We start from the raw sequence: 20,447 nt of genomic DNA, 5'->3' as shown, positions 1-20,447 counted from the left end.
ATTGTGCATCACTATTTTTGGTCCTCTCCTCTTAACAAAGCTTGCAATTATTCGTAGGCAAATAATAAGAGAAAAAAAGACAATGGGTGGCCTTTTCTTTTTCCCCAAAGATAAAAAACCATAAGAAGCCAACCAAATTTATATAACAACAATTTTCAGGGTTTACATCACCTAATGACAAGTTCATTTTCCTCTAGGAAGTAAGCTTACATCAAGGTAACTGAATTCTGCAGCAAGCAGATAACATCAAACCATACTTTTCATACAAGCCAGCTGATATGCCAATTTATTCAAGGAACAGTAATACAGTGAGTCTGGTGCCAGTAATGGGTTCTGCACATAATAAAGCCAGCATAACAAACTTACAGAACCCCAGAGATTTTTGACTGACCAAGGAAGACATGTTTTAGTGCTGCAGAGACTGTTCAGTGTGCACGGTCTCTGAGCACCTCCAGATCCATCTCTGATGGGTCAGTAGCCTGAATCTCATAGTGAATACCATCCAGCTCACGCCGAAACCTGTCTTTAGATGTTGCATACAGCATCTTTGCACGGATTCGAGAGGTTGAAGGGGACCTGATCACCATGCAAATAATCATGAATGGGGCACATGATAGAACAAGTTTTTGAATTGCAAGTATAGATAATAGATGTTATGGTGTTTATGACCAGCAGAGAATCCAAGATTCAATGAAAGTATGGTTTTCAGGGCCAAAACTTGCATCAAAGTATTCTGCACCTTTGATTTTGTAAAAAAGCTTCATACATATTACATATACAATTAGATATGAAGTCAAGGATGCAAATGCAAATTTATGGATGAATTCAAAAAACAAATTTGTGTGAAACTTATCCTTCGCAACTATCTGCAGGGGCTTGAAACATTGGGACTTGGGAATTGGGATCAGAATTTGTCTTATCACATAAGATCAACGCATGGTAATTATAGTTTAACAGAAATTATAGTCAGTCCAAACATAATAGGGAAATATCAGTGGTGAAGGGATTATAGGCAAAAACTAACCATGCAATGAAGAAGATCTTGCTCTTTTGACAGTTCTCAGAAGTCACAAAATCAAAGTCATAAACTGCATATCTGCAATCATTTTCAGGCAAAGATGCCACAAAATCATCATAGCTCTCAGCTGGACCACCAATCTTTTCAACCACAACCTCCCTCTTCTTCTCATCAACCTTGAATATCACATAGCGGTGAACCTTCTTCCTCTGCAGTTCCATGAAAGTGTTCTTGCTGTCATCAGAAACGCCCATGGCACACGAAGCATTTGGCTGGAAAGAAAATCCAATTGCGTTATATAACAGACACACAACCATCTACAGGTTTTGACTCAATACTAATAAGAATAACTATTTTGACTAGAAACCTATGCTCTGTTAGGCCGATGAAGAAATCTGATGACTTTCAGTAATTAGGACCAAGAAAACAAAAGCCTCGTAAAACGATTTGGAAGTCCAATACAAGGATCAAGGAAGGTGAATTCCCAGTTTTTTTTCAAGGTACCCAGGAAACAATACATCCTAAAGCTTCAAGCTTTAATTTCAGCTCAATAAAAGAAAAAGAAAAAGCTTTAAGCTTTAATTCCTCAGCAACCAATGAATACTAAAACACTGAACTGGGTTCATCCAAAACTACATCAAACTAACATATCTGTAGAGAAACATGGGGTTTGATACAAAATAAAAAACTCTTATATAAAATTAAAATCCCTTCCATGGTAGTTCACGATCAAATGAATAGTTACCCTACTAGGCAAGTTCCAATGCAACATGCAGTCGAAACTGAACCAAAACAAACCGAACAAAGCTTCAAAACTGAACAGAGAGTGAAAGAGAGAGATACCCGGCTAAGCCCTCTGAAAGACATTGCAGCCACGAAAGTCTTGAGAACAAGAGAGAGTCGATCAACAATAAGAAGAACAGATTTAGAGAAGGCGAAGAGATATGGGCAAATGAGGCATGCAGAAGAAAGATAAACAAATGGGCAATTGGGAATGAAACCGATCAAACAAAAAAGAAAATCAAAGTTAATAATATTCTCTTCGTTTTTCTGAGGCCAGAAAAAGAAAGCAGAGGAAAATGAGAGAAGAAAAAAAAAAGTGGAAGATTCGGATTGTAAAGGAGAGGAGAGGAGCACAGTGTGCCTACGCTTTCTCATTATATATACCCTTTTGCTCTGACGAAAGATACGTACACATGGTGATGGTGCGTAAAACTAACGCTTGCAAATTGCAATGGCCCTGACGTTGACTCGGGGACAGAATTTCAGAGTCAGAGGGACCCACCTCCATAACCACCGCAACGTTGTCCACTCGCCACGTACATACTCTGCTTTTGTTGCTGGCAAGGCAAATTTAGGATTATGAAAGTTGTGATCTTCTGAACAATTGAACAAGGTGGTTTTACTTGCTTTGGTTGATGCATTTTAGCGGGAGAGGAGCTGAAGAAGATGAACAAGACAGAAGAGGATAATAAGAAACTCAGAGTAGCTAAATATGTTCTCAACTGCGAAAGGATCCATTCGCAATTTGCCAATAATTCCGACTAGACAACTAGGCCTGGGTTTGGTTTAGTAACTGAACCGAATGTTCAAACCGTGGTTTGGAGTGATTTAAATTGTAAATTGGATCGCACCAAAGCAGTTCAGTTCAGTTAACAATTAGAATTCAGAAAAACAAAAACAAAAACTTGATTCATCGGTTTAGTTTGGTCCAATTTGGTCGGTTGGCCGGTTCTTTGGTTTAAATTCTCAGCCCTAAAGACAACAGAGCTTTGGGGTCAGTTCATGAACAAGGCTAAATATGTAATGTCGTTCTTACCCTACTAGATTACTAAAACAGAAGGGTGATTTGGGCAATTCACATTTCATTTCTATGCTTGAAATCACTCCATTTTACATCATCTTGCAAGTTTTTCTGTTTGAGAGCACAACTTCTTGAATTCAATAAACTCATTATTGTGTCACAAATAAACTTCTCTTTAAACTTGAATGATCCGGTGAACAATTTTACAATGTCAATGTTCACCCACATAAATATGGACCAGTTGCTCTGCTTTTGCCTCTACATAGAGCAAAACGACAGTTATTCAAATGAACAATGCTCAACCAAAAGTTCAAGAGCATTTCTCCTTTTTCACAGCATGATCATCTACTAAGCTTGGAGCTTGAATGGTTCAAGTACAATGTCGGTTTGACCCTGCTTCATAGCATAGTTAGTAAAGAACTCTTTGTACTGAAACGCTTTGTAGAGTTGGGGATTGCTTGCATTAATAAGAGCTCCTGCAGGTTTTATGAGGCAATCAGGGGAAGGAGTGAAGAAAAATGCAGCAGATGTCCTAGCACTTCTGGAATTCGTAACGGCCCGATGTTCGGCACATTTCAGCTTCCCATTACTGATAATCTGCATCCATGTTTACAAAAATTTGTCATGATCATGAACATACTATATATAATAATCTTCAGTATAAAGAATAGTGATATGTACCTGTAACTGATAGCCTATGTTGACCACAAGTGCATTGGGAAGAGGCTCCACACCAATCCATTCTCCATCCTTGAAAACTTGAAGCCCATTTACATCCCCTTGAAGTAAAATGGTTATGAGGTTTGGGTCACAGTGTTTAGGTAACCCTAATGTCAAACTTGGGTCTGGACAAAGTGGGTAATTATTGACTGAGAGTAAAGACACTTGGCTAAGTTCATCCCTGAAATACCCAGGTTCTAGCCCAAGTCCTTCACTGATTAGCTGCAAAATGTTCAAGGCCACTTCCCTCACTTGGGTGGAACATGCACCAACATGCTCTCTGAAAAACATCATTGGTAATTAATATAGAAAAGTTGATATATATCCAAATTCTCATCTAAAAGTTGGGTTTAATCCTCGGATTTGGTGACTTTGATACAAGTCTTTTGACTTTTGTGCCACATAGGATTACATTCCTTTTTGAATATTGTCTGATGTAATCTTTTTATTTTATATATTTAAAATCATTTTTTGTTCCAATATTGCCCATTATCTTAGATTACTTACCTTAATGAGATAATTAGCCAATATTATATTTCTTTCCTTATCCAATTTACCCTTGCCCATTATCTTCGATTACTTACCTTAATGAGATAATTAGCCAATATTATATTTCTTTCCTCATCCAACAACTCTTAATGAGGTAATCTTATTATTATTATTTTATGTTGAATATATGCTCAACTTTTAATCAAGTTCAGTTATTTTATTCTTTTTAGTTGTTCTTTTATGTATAGTATACCGGAGACATAGGTACGTAATACATTTTTTGATATATTTTTCTTCATATATATATCTAAATTATAGGTAACATATTCCTTTAACAAAAAAAAAGTTATTAATTGACTTGTGTTTTGACATACATGAGATATAGGTACCACACTTTTTTGCCTTTTTGTTTATGAATCTAAGTTATAGGTAACATACGATTTACCATTTATCTTTTTTATGTACCGGAGATATAGGTAGTTTTCTATTTTTTTTATCTGACTTATAGGTAGTTTTCTAATTTATGTTCCTAACTTATAGGTAACATGATTTATCACTAAGTATTTTTCGTTACTAATAATAACACTATTTACTTGTATGTCAGGTATATAATTTAATGTGGGTGCTTGTATTGGTATAATTTGTGGGTCTTTACTTTGTATTGATTAAATTGTATTTTGTCCATATATTAGGAATATTATGAAGGAAAGAATTCAAAATTTAAATTATGGAATTCAATTACAAGGAAATAATGTATTAAATTTAGATTTTCAATGTGTTTTCCTTATTTACCTCAAAGGGTAAAATTGACACAACAAAAAAGTAATAAATGTAAAAGGACCTGCATCTAAAACTCAAACCGCGAGGACTAAACCCAATTATAGCTAATCGTTGTGGACCTAGATCTAAGAAGCCCTAATTAATATCCACAAATATCTCGAACAATAATACTATTTGTACCACATTTATTGACGATGTTATTGACTACCTCTTTAGAGAAAAGCGGTCAGTAAACATGATACCGATAGTATTACTTATATGTTAAATATCGTATTCAATGTCTAGCTATTTGGTACCATCACTTACCTATATGTAATTGGCTTTTGAGGCCAAAATTGGATGCATTGCTCCAAAGGATAACAAGAGTGTCTTAAGATATCACGCCAAAAATGAGCTTCTTCCCAGTCATAATTGCCACTGCTGGTGAAGAGCCTGCAGTTTTTGTTGGGGTCCTCAGAGTAGAGGCTTGCCTTATCCTCTACAGGCAACTCAAAAAACTCCTTGAACACCCCCATTGTATCTTTCAGCAAATTTTCTGGTATGCCATGGTTGATTACCTGCTTCAATTATAAATGACATGTAACATAGTTATAAGTGGAAGCTGAGATTCATAAATAACATATGAAAAAGCAGAGGTGAGTTGACCAAATTAGGAAGAAATTGAAGCCTAAGCAACCTGAAAAAATCCGAATTCTTCGCTCGCGTTGAGCATTTTCTGAATTATAGAGGTTCTGTCATGAGCTTCTGCTCCAGCTCCACCAATATCAATCACTGGAATGTTGTTGCATAAAGGAACATCTAGCTTCCCGGGTCTTGCATCTGGTGGGAATATGTAATTGTCCGGCAAGGGTTGAACGTTGTACCAGCTTGAAACGAGGTTCTCCATTGCTTTGCTCCAATGCCAATGAACATGCCCAGATAATCTGGTGTATAATCTCAGAGTGATTGCAGACATAGAAAAACTAGTGCATATATAAATAAGGCTTTGGAGTAGCTTCCAGACTTACACCTCGTAAAGTCAGCCATCCATGTATGTGCTCCATTTTTTATTTTTTATTTTTATTATATCGATTGGAGTTAATATAATATTTGTTCCCTTCTAGTGGGCTATCAAGAAATAAAATGACTGATATACATTAACAAAATAGAATTTAACGTACGCGAATAGTTAGTGAGCGGGAATTTGAACACATGATTTTAGATACAGAGGTAAATACTATTAATTACTTAGAGTTACATGTTCCTTGCAACTGCCGTCCAATTGAGGTGACAACAAAAATCCCTATAAATGTATGGGCTAATTAGTAATTTGTCAATACTTTGGAGTAATAAGACAACAGACCTTTGGGTCAATTAGTGAATAGGCGAAATAGAAAATGCCAATTTTTACCCTACTACATTACAAAAACAGCGAGGGTATTATCGATTTTTCATGTTTCATTTGCGCTTTCGATCCCTCAATTTTTACGAAATCTCACAACTTTCATTTGTTTACGTTTTCACGTGTGGTTTCCAAAAAAACACACGTGTGGTTACCAGTAACAAGCTGGAGCATCCGCACCCGACCCGACGGATCCAATTAATCGTGGGTGAATTGGGTCTGTGTGCTCTCGATTGAAAATTGTGTGCCCTAGGTTACGGAATTTTTCCCAGAATTTGGGGGTTTTTGGGTTTCGCAAACTTTGGTTTCTGGGCAACTGTCAAACGATTCCCTGCTGAGAATGGATTCAGAAGGTATGCGTTTGAATAATTTTTTTCGATGGAAAAAAAAAGGAAAATATTCGAGCTTGATTTTTATTGTCTATGAATTTGATTTCTTTTTCTGTTAAATATTTGGCAGGGCAGAAAACGGCGAACAACCCATCAGTAATGCTTGCCTCTCTTCTGAGTAGGAGAGCCAAGCTTCAAGACGAACTCCGGGGCATTGAGAAACAGGTTCATTCTTTATATATATTTTTTAATATTTCACATGTTTCTTTCTTCTTCTATAATTTGGGGGGTGGGGGATGAGCCTTTTCGTTTCTGGGTTTATTGATTTCTTGGCTCATTTTCGGGATATAACTGAAATGGAAGACCTTTTATTTCATGGAATTTGCTTTCTTTCCTTTTTTTAATAAATGATTTTACTGGTTATTGTATGCTGCAGCATAAGCTATGGATGGAAAATTCATTTGTCTCTTTTTTGCTCTGCATATGTGATACACTGGAACTAATGTTTTCTTTAAATGCAGGTTTATGATTTGGAGACGAGTTATCTGCAGGATCCAACTCAATGTGGCAATGTATTAAAAGGTTTTGAAGGGTTTCTATCCTCATCCAAGAACACTAACTTGTAAGCAGGAACTACTGTTTGAGTACTCTGGGTATTTATGCCTGATATCGAGTCATCGACCTGTTATTCTTCCATGTTATCTTTAGCTTAGCTAGCTGAATTCTTTTATTCTATCATGCTATAACAGGGTCACTTCTTTCACTGACCACTTTTCAAGCTAAAATCGTCAGTATTAGCTCATCTAGGTGGTCCCTATTAGCCATGAACAACCCCAAGCCATAGACATAAACTCACAGAATGACATGGTTTTACATGTCGAGTCCATATTATTTCTATATATGATATTAGGAGCTTTTGAATGGATTGACTCAGGCAACACTACTTTATGTCTGAGACATGATTTCAGTCTGGGAAACAATTGGTTGTTACTCATTTCTCTAAAGGTATCTGAATTGAATGTTCTTACAACATATATCTCGCCAAATAGTCTATTTTTCCAGTTAGATTTTTTGATGCATAAGGATCCACATGCAAGTAATAGTAAACCAATGCGTAAATTTGATGTTTTCTGGATTATATACTTATATCTGTGCAAATTTTGTATAATTGGATTTACTGTATCCATATTTAATGGAATGGAAATCTTCAAAACTTTTGGCTGCAGCTTGAAGCGATCAAGGAAATTTCAGCCTGAAGATAGGATGTTCTCATTATCTTCTGTCACATCACCAGCAGTAAGTATTCTGAACTTTAAAAGTTCCGTTATGGTGGCTTTACCAGTTTTCATCTTTCATTGTTGTAATTTATTGTCTTAACCAAAATACGGGTTCATTCAAGTGAATGTGTGTGAACTTAAAAGTTCAAAGCCTCAAAGGCAGTGCTGGCTTTTAATCCACTTTGCTAAATGGATATTCATATAGTTTGTCTTTTTCTTCTTTCAGGCTGAAGATCTTGCAGCCGCACGAGATGGTAAAGCTTATATATTAGCAAATATATAGCAACCTGTGCAATCTTTTTTATTTTTTTCTCCCCTTGTGTTTGCTGTAGATGGGAGATCAGACTTTGGTCCAGGTCGTTCTAAAGGCGGTATATATGCGAACGGGCAGTAAGTACTCCACTATTTCTGTACACTTTAAATGTTGTGTTAGAATTGCTACTCAAGCTGTATCAAAGATAGAAAACAGATGTTACCAATCGTTCCGTATCATTGAGTCCTGGAATCAGCGTTCTAACTATATAAATGATGTCACAGAGGAAAACCAAAGAAGGGAAGACCTGCGCCGAGGGATGCGAAGAGAATCAGGCCTTCAAGTGAACAAGATTATGACTATGAAGATGATGCGGACATGACACTGTGAATGAGGAAATGCTGGTCGACCTTTCCATAGGAGCTTTGCACGAGCTAGAGCCTGAACAGAGAGACATAGCTTTTGTTTGTGGAATCTTGTAATTGTCAAAAGTCATGCCTCTCAGGCAATTTTCACTTGTGTAAATTAATCTTATCTCAGCCTGTAATTATTACTCTTGATAATATTTAAAATTGGTTTTTTCTGCATAAATTTTGTTACTTGACCAAGCTTTTGATTGTTAATCAATGGAGAGGGGCGAATCAAACTTGGGTCCTCTTTCAACGTTCAGAAGAGAAGGAGAATGTCTCTTTTACTATCAAACAAATTTTAGAATAAAAATGTGTACCTACCAATGAGAAGTAAGTTTTATTTCATTGTTGGAATTCAAAGCAATGTGAGTGCCTTTTGTTGGCTACAACAAGTGCTAAAATGCAATCCAAAGGGTAGAGAGTAGGAGAGCCTCTTCATCAAGTTGTAAACCTTTATAACGACGTCGCATCATCCTTGCTCATTAATGTAGCGAAGCTCAAGATACTGAAATCCAACAAAAACGACACCGTTAGCTGGCGACGCATTATCCTTCAATATTATTTCGCCTTTACCCAGGAGGGTTGGCCCTCCGATTCTGCCGCCGAAATTCTTATCGGCGCTAGACCCATTTCAGTCCTTCCCTCTCCCTCCATGAACTTGTTGGTATGTCTCTACGCCTACGTGTACACGCATACATATACATATACACGTATACCGTCTACGTATACGGCTTGTTCCTCGCACTCTGTTTCTCTCTCTATTTTGCTTTAACGTACATTTTTTTTTCTTAATCGTTCATGAATCAATAGGAGAAGATAAAGATGCAGAAGAAGGAACCAGACAAAGTTCCAACCCATGAGGTGCCGGTGTACTGGATCGAAACCTCTGAATCAGTCTCGTACCGCTGCGAGTTTGACCCCAAGGGTCAACTCACTGTAAGTTCCATTTTCTTCACCTTGTATGATTTGTATATTCACTTGCGGGTTCTGGGTAAGTGTTAGTTTCAGCAGCCAATGCAACCCTTGCCTTAAACCATAAACCCTAAATTCTAATGAGGTGCCCAGTTGGGGACTTTGTAGTCAAATAGCACTGTAAGTTAGTCACTCGTTGTTGGGTTTTTGGTTTTGATTTTAACAAATGGGTAAAGAGAGAAGCTTCTTTAAATTGGATGTGGTTTGGGAATCAAAGAAGGGCCTTTGGCAAAAAACCATGGTATAATTTTTCAGTAGTCTGCTTTTGGGATGAAAATCAGGACGCTTTTGGTTCAACAATGTTTTAGAATTCCTGGTAAAATACACTACATAGTCTATGGGAATTTGGGTCCGGTTCGGAATTCGGGTTTAGGGACTAGAAAGCGGATTACATGAACTAGCTGCGGTCAAGTATGTGTTTTTGCCAGTTAGGTTGGGTTTTGTTCTTGTTTTTTTCTTTTAACTACTTTTTGACTGCATTGATTTTCCTGCAGGTGAAGCTTCTTGATGACTCAAGGCCAGTATTCAATAAGATGGCTGACTCGTTTGTTAGTAAATTTTTCCCCTCAGGATATCCATATAGGTAACGTATTGATTCGTACTTCTTGGATAGCCCATAGACTAGTTCAATTACTGATTTAGCTTATGATTTTTTACTTATTCAGTGTGAACGAAGGATATCTCAGATACACACAATTCCGAGCACTGCAGCACTTCACCAGTGCTGCCCTGTCAGTGCTTTCAACTCAGGTCTTTTTCTGACACCTTCAAAGCATTTGATGAGTTAAATGACAACAGTTTTCTAAAGCATCATAAATTGGGTACTTCTAATCAAGTTTATTTTGCTTGCATGGTACTTTATCCATATGAAATTTTGTTATGAATAGCACCTTGGATTTCTGATTGTGGTATTATGATTCATCATATAAGTGCTACAAATGTGCTCACTCTCTCTCTCTCTCTCTCAAAATATGCAATCTTAATGACAATTGTAATTTGGGTCATTGGCTGCATTCTTACTCCTTTACAGTCCCTCCTGTTTGCTGCAGGCTTGCGACCAACCCCTGCCCAAGCAACTGTCGTAAGCTGGGTAAGTTATTAATGTTGGAGGAGTATCAGATCACTTGTGACAAAATCATGACTCTGATCACTTCCAATTTTAAATTTATCAAATTCTCTATTGTTGCATGCAGGTTCTAAAGGATGGGATGCAGCACATGGGGAAGCTCATATGTACCAATCTGGGTGCAAGAATGGATTCAGAGCCTAAACGTTGGAGAATTTTGGGTCTGTATCTTGATTCTGGAGCTTTGATTCATATGCAACTGTATGTTTCTAATGGGAAGTGATATTTACTGCTTTTAGAACGTGTCTAATTCAATTAAGCCTTCCATCTTGCAGCTGATGTGCTCTATGACTTGGGAACTGGCTTGGAAGTTCTTTCTCCTTTATGTCCACAACTTTTTCTTCAAGTCGCAGGGCTAGGAAATTTTGCAAAGGTATTGTTTTTCATACAGATGCATACATCTGTATATTCACTTTGTCTTCTCAATCCTCCTCTCTCGTTTGATTTTTCTTCACTGCATGTAGATATAAAATTTCCTTCCTGATTAAATGTTTATTTCAATCAAGATAAAGTAATAGGTAAGCTTGTTGTGGAAGATACTTTACTCTCTTTATATTTAAACCATTTCCATGTGAAGTATTCAGCTCTCCAATCCTAAAATATCATTTCATAGATTCCTCAGTGTTGAAGTATTTTACCTTTGAAGTTAACAGGGGATGGCAGTTGTTGCAGCAAGAGCAACAAGATTACCAATTTATTCTGCCTTTGCAAAAGAGGGCAATCTTAGTGACCTCTTTGCCAAAGGGGAGGCCATCTCAACTCTGTTCAATGTCATTGGACTAGGAGCAGGGATCCAGTTAGCATCTACTATCTGTTCATCAATGCAAGGAAAGGTATAGGATATATGTCACTGTCTGATTCCAAAGTTTTACCATTCAACAAATTTTATTGTGTTCATAAAAATGGATTGCATAAAAAATCCTTTTTCAAATTAAGGATATGATATACATACATGTGTGTGTGTGTGTGTGTGTGTGTGTGTGTGTGTGTTCTAAAAGAAGAGTTTCACGTGGTAGTTGTGAATTTTTAATGTCCCTTCCGAAGAAAAAAGCTTCTAATGATCTTTAACTCATTGCAGATGGTTGTTGGGCCTCTTCTTTCAATGGTACATGTGTACAGTGTCATTGAAGAAATGCGGGCAACTCCTGTCAACACATTGAATCCACAGAGGACTGCATTGATTGTTGCTGATTTTCTCAAGACAGGGAAGATATCAAGCCCATCAGACCTAAGGTATCGAGAAGATCTCCTATTTCCTGGGCGACTCATAGAAGATGCTGGAAATGTAAAAGTGGGAAGGTCTTTCCACGAGGTCATCAAGCCTTCAAAACTTGATGAATTGAAACAAAGGTTCCCTGAAGAGAAGTTTATTTTAAGCCATGGAAACAAAGAGGTCGACATGATATTGGAGCACAGCGCCACTGGTGAAGATGCATTGAGGGGGTGGCTTGTTGCTGGATACGCCACACATATCGAGAAGTCTTTTGGTGTGCCAAGTTCTAGTGCACTGCAAGAGGCGTACGAGAAGATGAATGATGTATATGGTCCATTTGTATCTGAACTGCAGGCCAAGGGGTGGCATACTGATCGCTTTCTGGATGGAACAGGAAGTCGTTTCGCGTGGTGGTCGGATGTAGCTTCAGATTCAGACAATTCTTCAAGATTTTGAAATTCTTTTATACTGGCAGGATTGAAACATAGGGAACCTTGTGACAAAATGTTTAGAGAGAGTAGGGAATCTCTGTAACGTCCTACTACAATACTATATGGAATGTAGGATATAAAGTAAAGATGAACTAGCAGTCCAGCACGTGCTCTCTGCGTGAGAAATTGCTATTTTATAATTTTATCTTAATTAATAGAGTAATTGTTGCCAACTAGCTCTAGTCTGGAAAAGGGTCTTCAATCAGTTTGATTCGTCTTCTTATTCTATTTTTTTCCTTCCTCTTCCTCTCTCCCCTGTCCCAATCTCTCCCTGTCTATTTTCTTCCCTTCTTCTTGCTCTTGCTCTCTCTCTCTCTCTCTCTCGCTCTCTCTCTCTTCGGCCTAAACTTGAAACTGAATCAACCCAAACTACCAATTCTGGTTAACTGGACTGACCGGTTTCCCAGAATAGCCAACTCGAAGCCTCCGATTCGGTATCTGGGTTGGACTCAAAATCAAACCAACCCGAATCGAGCCCACGCCTAGTTTAAACACTATGTAGGTTTTATGTTCTCAATATAATATTGTAGCAGATTTTTTCAGGCCAATAATGGAAAAGTTGCTCATCATAGCACGCCCGCTGAGATGCTCTCTTTAATCAAAAGATACTCTAACAAAACGTGCGTATTCTTTTAGTGTCTGGTTTTTAGCACAAACATATACACAACTAGCCAAGCCGACGTATATAAAATACAAAGAATTTTATAGGGCAGCCAGTACCTTTTTTTGTTTGGTTACACTGGAAAGAAAAAACCTGTTTTGATCCTCGGTGTCAAACATGGAAGAAGGAAGAAGGGGAGGACCACAGCCACTCTGGTAATTTGGCAGCCAGTACTTTTTTCGGTTAAATATCATCCCATTTAAAATTAATAATAGTACTGGCTGCTATTTTTGTTCATTTCGAAAATAAATAATAATAAAAAACAGAAAGGAATTTTAGTCGGTCACAAATACAACATTCGTTTTCATGTCAAGCCAAAGCCTAAGGAACTTGACATGTTCAAAATTTTCGACTGTATCAACTTGACATCTTCTAAATTTTCAATTTGCGGAAATAATCATTTTGGACTCATAGATTAACCCATAAATCATATCACAGTACGTTATATTAAATTTTCAATTAATAATAATTATACTAATTTTGACTATTTAATATGTTGGTGAAGAGTTAGGTTTAGATGACTCGTAAGTAAGTAGTTAAGAGTGTTTATCCATGCACTCGGGTTCAAGTATTTTATTGTGCCTCCTTCAATATGAGATGACAGTACTGCAGTTGTAACTCGTGCCTCATTCAATATGAGATGACAGTACTACAGTTTTGACTCGTGAAATAGACTAAACGAAATCATACCTCTAGAAAAGAAACATAAATTCAAATCTCTCTTTCATAAAAGTGTGTAAAAGTTATAAGTGCATGTTAAAATTGTCAAATTAATGCATCAAGTATCTTAACCCAAGCTTTTTTACTTATTAGATCGATCCTATACAGTGTGAGTTTGTATACACATTCTTTGGCCACATCTATATTTTCAAATGCCTGCCTAATTAAATTTGCATGTCCAAAGTTAATTGAAGCATAAGAAATTACCCAACCATGATTTTGTGTACACATGATTTACATGGACTGATGTATCCTTTTTCCCTGATGTGAGGCTTGGCAAGTTGGCAAGAATGTCGAGGGCTCGTTTGGTACAGCATTAGTTGTATAAAATATGTCTTGAGGGCTTGTCTTACAATTAACTGCTTGTTTGGAGCTGTCCATGCATGACGAGGGTGTGTCACAGTAAACATGCATCAACTCATATTTGTACTTGTTTGAAATTGCCATAATCTTATAAATATGATTCCTCGAAATAGAGATTTGCCAAAATTATTAAAAAAATGTGAATTGACGTGTGTACCAATTTCTGTCAAAGAAGTAGGTTAGAAAATTTGGGATTTGGATTATAAGGGAAAGTTAATAAATTCAAGAATAATGAAATTACAGCGCAACAGAAATATGATTCCCGTGAAACACTTTCTTTGAAAAGAGCGTCTTAAAAGCAATCAAGATACACTTCAAACCGCCCAATAACATTGATCATATGTCATATTATATGTAACTATGTTGAAAAGCATGACCAGCTTCTTCTCCATCTTATGTCGATGGGTAATTAAAGTGATTGACTAACTTTATATACATATATTTAGGTCTTCATACATTTAACCAGGGAAAAGTTGTCAAAATTTAACACATATATAATATTACTACTGAATAAACTGGCTTGCTACTTTTACCCTGGAGAGTCAAGTTGAAGTTAATTTGCCTGTAAGATGCGTATATGCACGAGTTGATTGATTGCACGTCGAACCTTGCCAAAATAAATATATTAATATTCATCTTTTGCTTGTCCGATTTTGTGTATTGGCATGATTCACTGATATCCAGTTCAATCTGAGTTTCAAACATGATCTTATGTGTGTTCCAAATTCATCATATTTATGGATATCAAAATTCGTATTACACGTTATCATATGATGAGTTATGTTCATTCGTTCGTTCTTTGATTTTTTAGGTTAATTTGTGTCAACAACAAAGACAAATATGAAGACTTTTTTCTTCACAATTCAAATTGAATTTCATTTGTTGCCTTCAAATTTTGAAGTGTACTTAGGTAGGAGAAAAGAAAAAGGTCAAAGTATAGCTTTTTGACTGGATTAGTGACATCATTAGTGACTAATTGGGACAGTCTATGGCCACAACAGTTGCTTCCATTGCATGTATTTTTTTTTTAATTGTGTTTGATTAGGACTTACTAATCACCAATCAGCACCTTGTCCATATGGTGACGGCCGACGCCACTCAATTTCCCTACTTTTATTTAGTTCAATTTGGTGAGATCATCATTGGAATTTCTGGTAATTGTCCAAGTCGGTATACTTAATTTAATCATTTTCTCTTTGAAAATTTTACACACCAGATAATGATAAAAGAACAGAAAATTAGGATCATGAAGCAAGTGGTGAGCTCAGTGGCATCCCATGCCCTACTTACTAGTTTATAATTAATCTCACTGCTAATTGGGATTTAAGAGATTTCTGAATTTAATTGGCTGCACAAATTGTTAATGTCATTTTCTTAACAGTCTCTCTCATAAAACACAATTGAATTTGAACTAAAACTTGATTCATCTATACTCAATAGATCTCACACCTTTGACGTTTTTCTCTGCTGGATTGAGACTTCCAATAATATTGAACATAGAGACAATCATATATAGGCACTAGATTTTGTCCCAAGCCCTATTTCTAATGTGAATGTATAATTTAGCTCATTTTTAGGTTGGCTCAAATATATGTCAACTCTTCCATTTACATTAGAAGTTAGGCATGTACACTATCAGTTTGAGTCTCCCTGTGTTAGCATTATGGAGGGGTCGTTTTGTTTTAGAATTTTTCTCTTTTGAAAGTCTTTTAAGGTAAGATTTTAACTAGGCCATCTTTTTTGTATCAAGCAATCCTTGTGGCGAAATTTGTGATCGTATTTTAATTAGAATCAAATGGGATTTAAAAATGGATTTTGTTAAAATTATGCAAATTTAAAAGAATATATATGATGTTGAATTTTGTCTGCAATCTATTCAAGAAAACTAGCCCTCTTTCTTGACCCTCCAAGGCACTTATGTTGAACTAGAAACAATGCCAGAAGGGAGTTTGGCCTTCCTTGTTTTTCTACCTGAACAAAGCCAATTCATACATAAACATTTTCTCCTATACAAAAGTGTCAAAAGGAAAAATAAAAACCTTTACGGTTTGTTTGATAGAGAGGACTAGATTAGACTAGTAAAATGCATGCATTTTATGGGATATGTTGTCTAACTTGAAGGAAGAATGAGGACTATCTATAAGAGGTTTGATGACTAGAACTTATCCCCCTTAATCCCCTTAAAAATGGTGGGATTTACGAGGGATAAGTTTTAGTCATCAACCGCTTATGAATAGTCCTCCTTCATCCTCAGTTAGACAACAAAATTCATATTATGCCTTGATTGCACATGAAACATAGGAATTTTGCTTATCTAATCCAGTCTAATTTATTCCTCCCTAACAAACGACGGCCAAGGGGCCTCAAAAACCAAATATTAAACTCCTACTTGAAGAGTGAATGCAATACAATAATTATTCATAAAAATTATAAAATAAAATAAAAAGAAGTCAGAGCTGTTGAAAATTCAAGAACCTCTGCTATATATCTTGACTGGTTGAAACTCAAATTGCGTGAAAAAGTTTGATCCACTTGGTTATAAATACAGCTAAAAAGGTTCACATCCATTTCAGATAGAAATAAAAATCCCCACGTTTATTATTATTACTTTTCGGGTCAGAAACAGTGCTTTCATTCCAGAGGTGAGCAGCCAAGAAGCCAAACCCAGAAAAAATACAAAGCAACAAACAAGGAAGTAAAAGCCCACGTTTTAGTTTGACTAATCAAATAATCGGACAACTATGAACCAGGACATCGGTTTGACCAAAAAAAAAAGATCTCCTAGAAATATACAGTGGGGGCCAAATTTGTCTTTACAAAATAATATTTTCAATTGAATCATTTCTGTACTTTGGACTATTTCGTACCGGGCCCGCACACTTTCGCTTTGCGTGTGTATATATGGACTTATGGCTCTCTCATTCTTTGGCCTTGCTATTTGCTTTGAGCTTTCAGAGAAGGTTGAAAAACTAATAGCAGAGCAGCCTAGCAGAACAAAGAACACAGAGAGTTGGGTTTTATTTTTTTCTGATAAATTTTTGGAAGAGGAAGATGGTGAGAGCTCCTTGCTGTGAGAAGATGGGGTTGAAGAAAGGGCCTTGGACCCCTGAAGAAGATCACGTACTTGTCACTTACATTCAACAGTATGGCCATGGCAACTGGCGAGCTCTGCCAAAACTAGCTGGTAGTAATTACACACCGATTAATTGCTGTCTGTTTCTCGGGTTCTTTAGAAATATACGAAAGCATTTGGCTTTTTATTAAAGTTTCAGAAATTCATTGTAGAAAGTGGATGAATTGGCCTGATTTTAATTACCCATGTTGGCATTTTTCAGTGAAATGCTAAATTCTGGTTTCTCTGTTTTTCCATGTTTTGATGAATGTTTCTTGTTTCTTTTCTCTTTAGGTTTGTTGAGGTGTGGAAAGAGTTGCAGACTCAGATGGACAAACTACTTGAGGCCGGATATCAAAAGAGGGAATTTCAGCAGGGAAGAAGAAGACGCAATCATCAACTTACATGAAGTGCTAGGAAATAGGTACTTATCATTACTACAAACCAATTTGTATTTGTATATAACACGGTTGTAGCCGTTAGATCGACAGACTCGTCACTTTCAATTTAGATCGTGTTCGTATTCAATGTGAATTCACACAAATTGATGCTGCAAAAACAACCCTTCATTTTTTTTTTTTTTCAAATGGGTTCATACTAGCTGCCAATCTAGCCTCCTAGTGAAGCATGTGGGCGCTGCAAAAGATTCCTTACACAACTTTCTCATGCACAAGCCTAAACAACAACAAAAAGCACGTTTTTCAAGCAATTAAAATACCTACAAAAAAAAAAACATGGCAGTTTTGCGTAGTGCACATAATCATTCATGTGACAGACAGAACAGATTTGATTTGATATCATAATTGATTTCTGATTTTGCTCTTGTTTTTTTATTTTTCCTATAATCTCAGATGGTCAGCAATTGCAGCTAGATTGCCGGGTCGTACAGACAATGAAATTAAAAACGTTTGGCACACCCACTTAAAAAAGAGGCTCAAACAAAACCGAACCACCACCTCAGAAACCAGAGCACGCTTCTTCTCCACAAAAACAGAGCAAGAGCCAGAGCCCAGTGAAAAATCTGAGAGCTTGGATTGTGGGCCAGCCTCTCCTCCTCAATGCACCTCAAGTGACACGTCGTCAGCCGCCACAAGCGACAACAACAGCAACATCAAAAGCAACAACGACAAGACATGCATGGAGTTTGATGGGTACGCAGCAAACTTACCAGAGGCTGATGAGAGCTTCTGGTCGGAGGTATTGTCGGCTGAGAATTTTGATCAGATGGTGGACCAGGTTCAGGCCATTGGTGGTGTCCCAGGAGTTGGTGTGGGCCCTGCTGATGATGGGTTTTGCTTAGATATGTATGACCATAACAGCATGGATTTTTGGCTCAATATTCTCCCAGGAGCGGATGAAATTCCAGAGTTATTATTAGGTATTTGATTTGGAGAGAACGAGAAGACTGTTTTGTAATTTTATTCATTAAGCTTCCAGTTGGGAAATAGAATTTGGTTTGCTTTCTGCCGTCCAATTCTTTGACCCTTAGAAAAACAAAAATGAGACCATCGTATTCAACGCGGCAAAACATAAATATATATATATGTATTGTTCAATTTTGTCGGAATGAATTTGTTTGTCGACAAAATAATTATCATCTAAATCTGTGTTCGACCAGCAAGCAAGAAGGCAATCATTTCTGAACTTAGAGCACAGAGGACAAGTTTGGTTGAGGTTTATGGAGAACAACCTGTATATCACGAGGGATATAGTAAAATAGTAGTGTTATCCCGTGGCATGCAAATTCTTCTCAAATTTATGAGATGGATGTCACCATGGTCCAAGAACCAAGACAAACGTTAATCAATGGTGGTTAAAGGCTAACTTATTAATTAATGACTAATATGAAGAAGAAACTACCAGTTAATCGAGTAATTTTTGGGTGTTCCAGGTACACCACGTGGCTGGTGTACCATCCAATAGACGAAGGACATATGGAATATTTCCAATACAACCCGCCAGATGACATAAAAAGAAATGCAGTAAGTTGGACAATAATTCCACATGTCCTATGTTTATTGGATGGTACACCAGCTACGTGGTGTACCTGGAACATATAAAAATTTCTCCAGTTAATCAGCTTGGGATTGTGTATAGTCTTTTGCAAAATAGATCATACTATATGCACTTAATGTTTTCTTAATTAGCCTACCAAGGGGTGGTGAATGCTATATTTTCAAAGAAGAACGAAATTTATGCGGAAATTCTTAGTTGAAACCATGCTACATAATAATATATTTTTTATCAAACAGTTTGATATATTAATTAGTTAATCAAACTATCGACCTAATTTTCTTAGTTAATCATACGTTAAGTATACTTTTCTATCACACGTAACGAATAATATTTTCTCATAAGACAGTTTGATATATCAATTAGTTAATCAAACTATCGACCTAATTTTCTTAAGTGCACTCTTCTATAAGGTAACGAGACACATAAAATAATTTTATATCCAACGGGCAATAACGGGAGAGATTAAGAAAAAGGTTTTATAAATCGGTAATAGCTAAGTATTTCTCCTCTCTTTCACTTAATAAGGGCTCCACTTAAAGAGCATGATTGCCCAACAGTAGATTTCACATGAAATTTGGAGTTATCACCTTTGCCTATTTTATAATCCTCGATAACGATACTTTGCAGGCGTGCATATGACTCAAGTAAGAACAAAGAAAAACAAATACGCGGCAAACACGTGCACTTTGCGTAGACCTGAAGAAAAAAGATTATTTGCACGTAATTAATATAGTTAACACTCTAAACATGAGTTTAGAAGCAAATATTTATAAGCCTATAAAATCCTCACAAGATATGCATGTCTCTGCTAACACCCACTCACCTAAAGCATGTCAACTTTAATTTGTATCTCTCTCATCATGAAATGCTTTGAACTTTGACATTTGTGTTCTATAATTCTACAACTTGAAAGTATAAACAATATATTAATGTTTGTGTTTTGAAAGGGAGGAAAAAAAAAAAAAAGTAATACATGTTTGATTACATATTTACATGTACCGTGTACGCTTTATTCCCGTCATGTATTTTTACTATGATTCTAACTTAGTAATATTCTTTTGTCAAACTATCTATATAGTATGTTTTCTGAAATAACTTGTTATCGGTAGAGATCATAGACTCAAATCTATGCATGTTAAGTTTTCAGTGCCAATATGCTTGTACATGTTTAATGATTAACATTAAAACATTCCAATAACCACAAGGTTGATCATCTATAATATTGTATCCATTAAATTAGGGTGCAAGTCGGGTTGAGCTGGGCGGGTCGGGAGTTCAATACAAGCTCTCAATTCGGGTCAGGACCAAATTC

At 36.6% G+C, this 20,447-nt stretch overlaps 5 protein-coding genes across 5 annotated transcripts; 3 read left to right on the top strand and 2 right to left on the bottom strand.

Moving 5' to 3' along the window:
- Positions 1-111: 111 nt before the first annotated feature.
- Positions 112-2,156, bottom strand: ADF6 (actin depolymerizing factor 6). Its single transcript, XM_021959131.2, has 3 exons — positions 1,862-2,156; positions 1,025-1,290; positions 112-576 (listed from the first exon to the last, which is right to left on the bottom strand). The coding sequence occupies exons 1-3, from the start codon at positions 1,883-1,885 to the stop codon at positions 426-428; spliced, it is 441 nt and encodes a 146-aa protein (XP_021814823.2). The 5' UTR covers positions 1,886-2,156; the 3' UTR covers positions 112-425.
- A 713-nt stretch (positions 2,157-2,869) lies between these two features.
- Positions 2,870-5,760, bottom strand: LOC110757441 (hyoscyamine 6-beta-hydroxylase-like). The gene is made up of 4 exons (XM_088245620.1): positions 5,488-5,760; positions 5,118-5,368; positions 3,504-3,822; positions 2,870-3,419 (listed from the first exon to the last, which is right to left on the bottom strand). The coding sequence occupies exons 1-4, from the start codon at positions 5,695-5,697 to the stop codon at positions 3,171-3,173; spliced, it is 1,029 nt and encodes a 342-aa protein (XP_088101746.1). The 5' UTR covers positions 5,698-5,760; the 3' UTR covers positions 2,870-3,170.
- Positions 5,761-6,385: 625 nt separating this feature from the next.
- On the top strand, positions 6,386-8,642 carry LOC110757497 (histone acetyltransferase subunit NuA4-domain protein). Its single transcript, XM_021959123.2, has 7 exons — positions 6,386-6,545; positions 6,652-6,746; positions 7,043-7,143; positions 7,748-7,817; positions 8,025-8,052; positions 8,131-8,188; positions 8,336-8,642. The coding sequence occupies exons 1-7, from the start codon at positions 6,533-6,535 to the stop codon at positions 8,439-8,441; spliced, it is 471 nt and encodes a 156-aa protein (XP_021814815.2). The 5' UTR covers positions 6,386-6,532; the 3' UTR covers positions 8,442-8,642.
- Positions 8,643-8,967: 325 nt separating this feature from the next.
- Positions 8,968-12,439, top strand: RUS2 (root UVB sensitive protein (Protein of unknown function, DUF647)). Its single transcript, XM_021959122.2, has 9 exons — positions 8,968-9,125; positions 9,272-9,397; positions 9,928-10,016; positions 10,099-10,183; positions 10,464-10,523; positions 10,627-10,720; positions 10,835-10,932; positions 11,213-11,392; positions 11,638-12,439. Exons 1-9 carry the CDS (start codon positions 9,114-9,116, stop codon positions 12,226-12,228), a joined length of 1,335 nt encoding a protein of 444 aa, XP_021814814.2. The 5' UTR covers positions 8,968-9,113; the 3' UTR covers positions 12,229-12,439.
- A 4,486-nt stretch (positions 12,440-16,925) lies between these two features.
- Positions 16,926-18,660, top strand: LOC110757453 (transcription factor MYB14-like). Its single transcript, XM_021959048.2, has 3 exons — positions 16,926-17,191; positions 17,414-17,543; positions 17,971-18,660. Exons 1-3 carry the CDS (start codon positions 17,059-17,061, stop codon positions 18,503-18,505), a joined length of 798 nt encoding a protein of 265 aa, XP_021814740.2. The 5' UTR covers positions 16,926-17,058; the 3' UTR covers positions 18,506-18,660.
- Positions 18,661-20,447: the final 1,787 nt, after the last annotated feature.

The sequence above is a fragment of the Prunus avium genome, chromosome 8, assembly GCF_965620075.1.
Source record: "Prunus avium chromosome 8, drPruAviu1.hap1.1, whole genome shotgun sequence".
Taxonomy (NCBI): domain Eukaryota; kingdom Viridiplantae; phylum Streptophyta; class Magnoliopsida; order Rosales; family Rosaceae; genus Prunus; species Prunus avium.
This window is presented reverse-complemented; position numbering and strand designations above follow the sequence as displayed.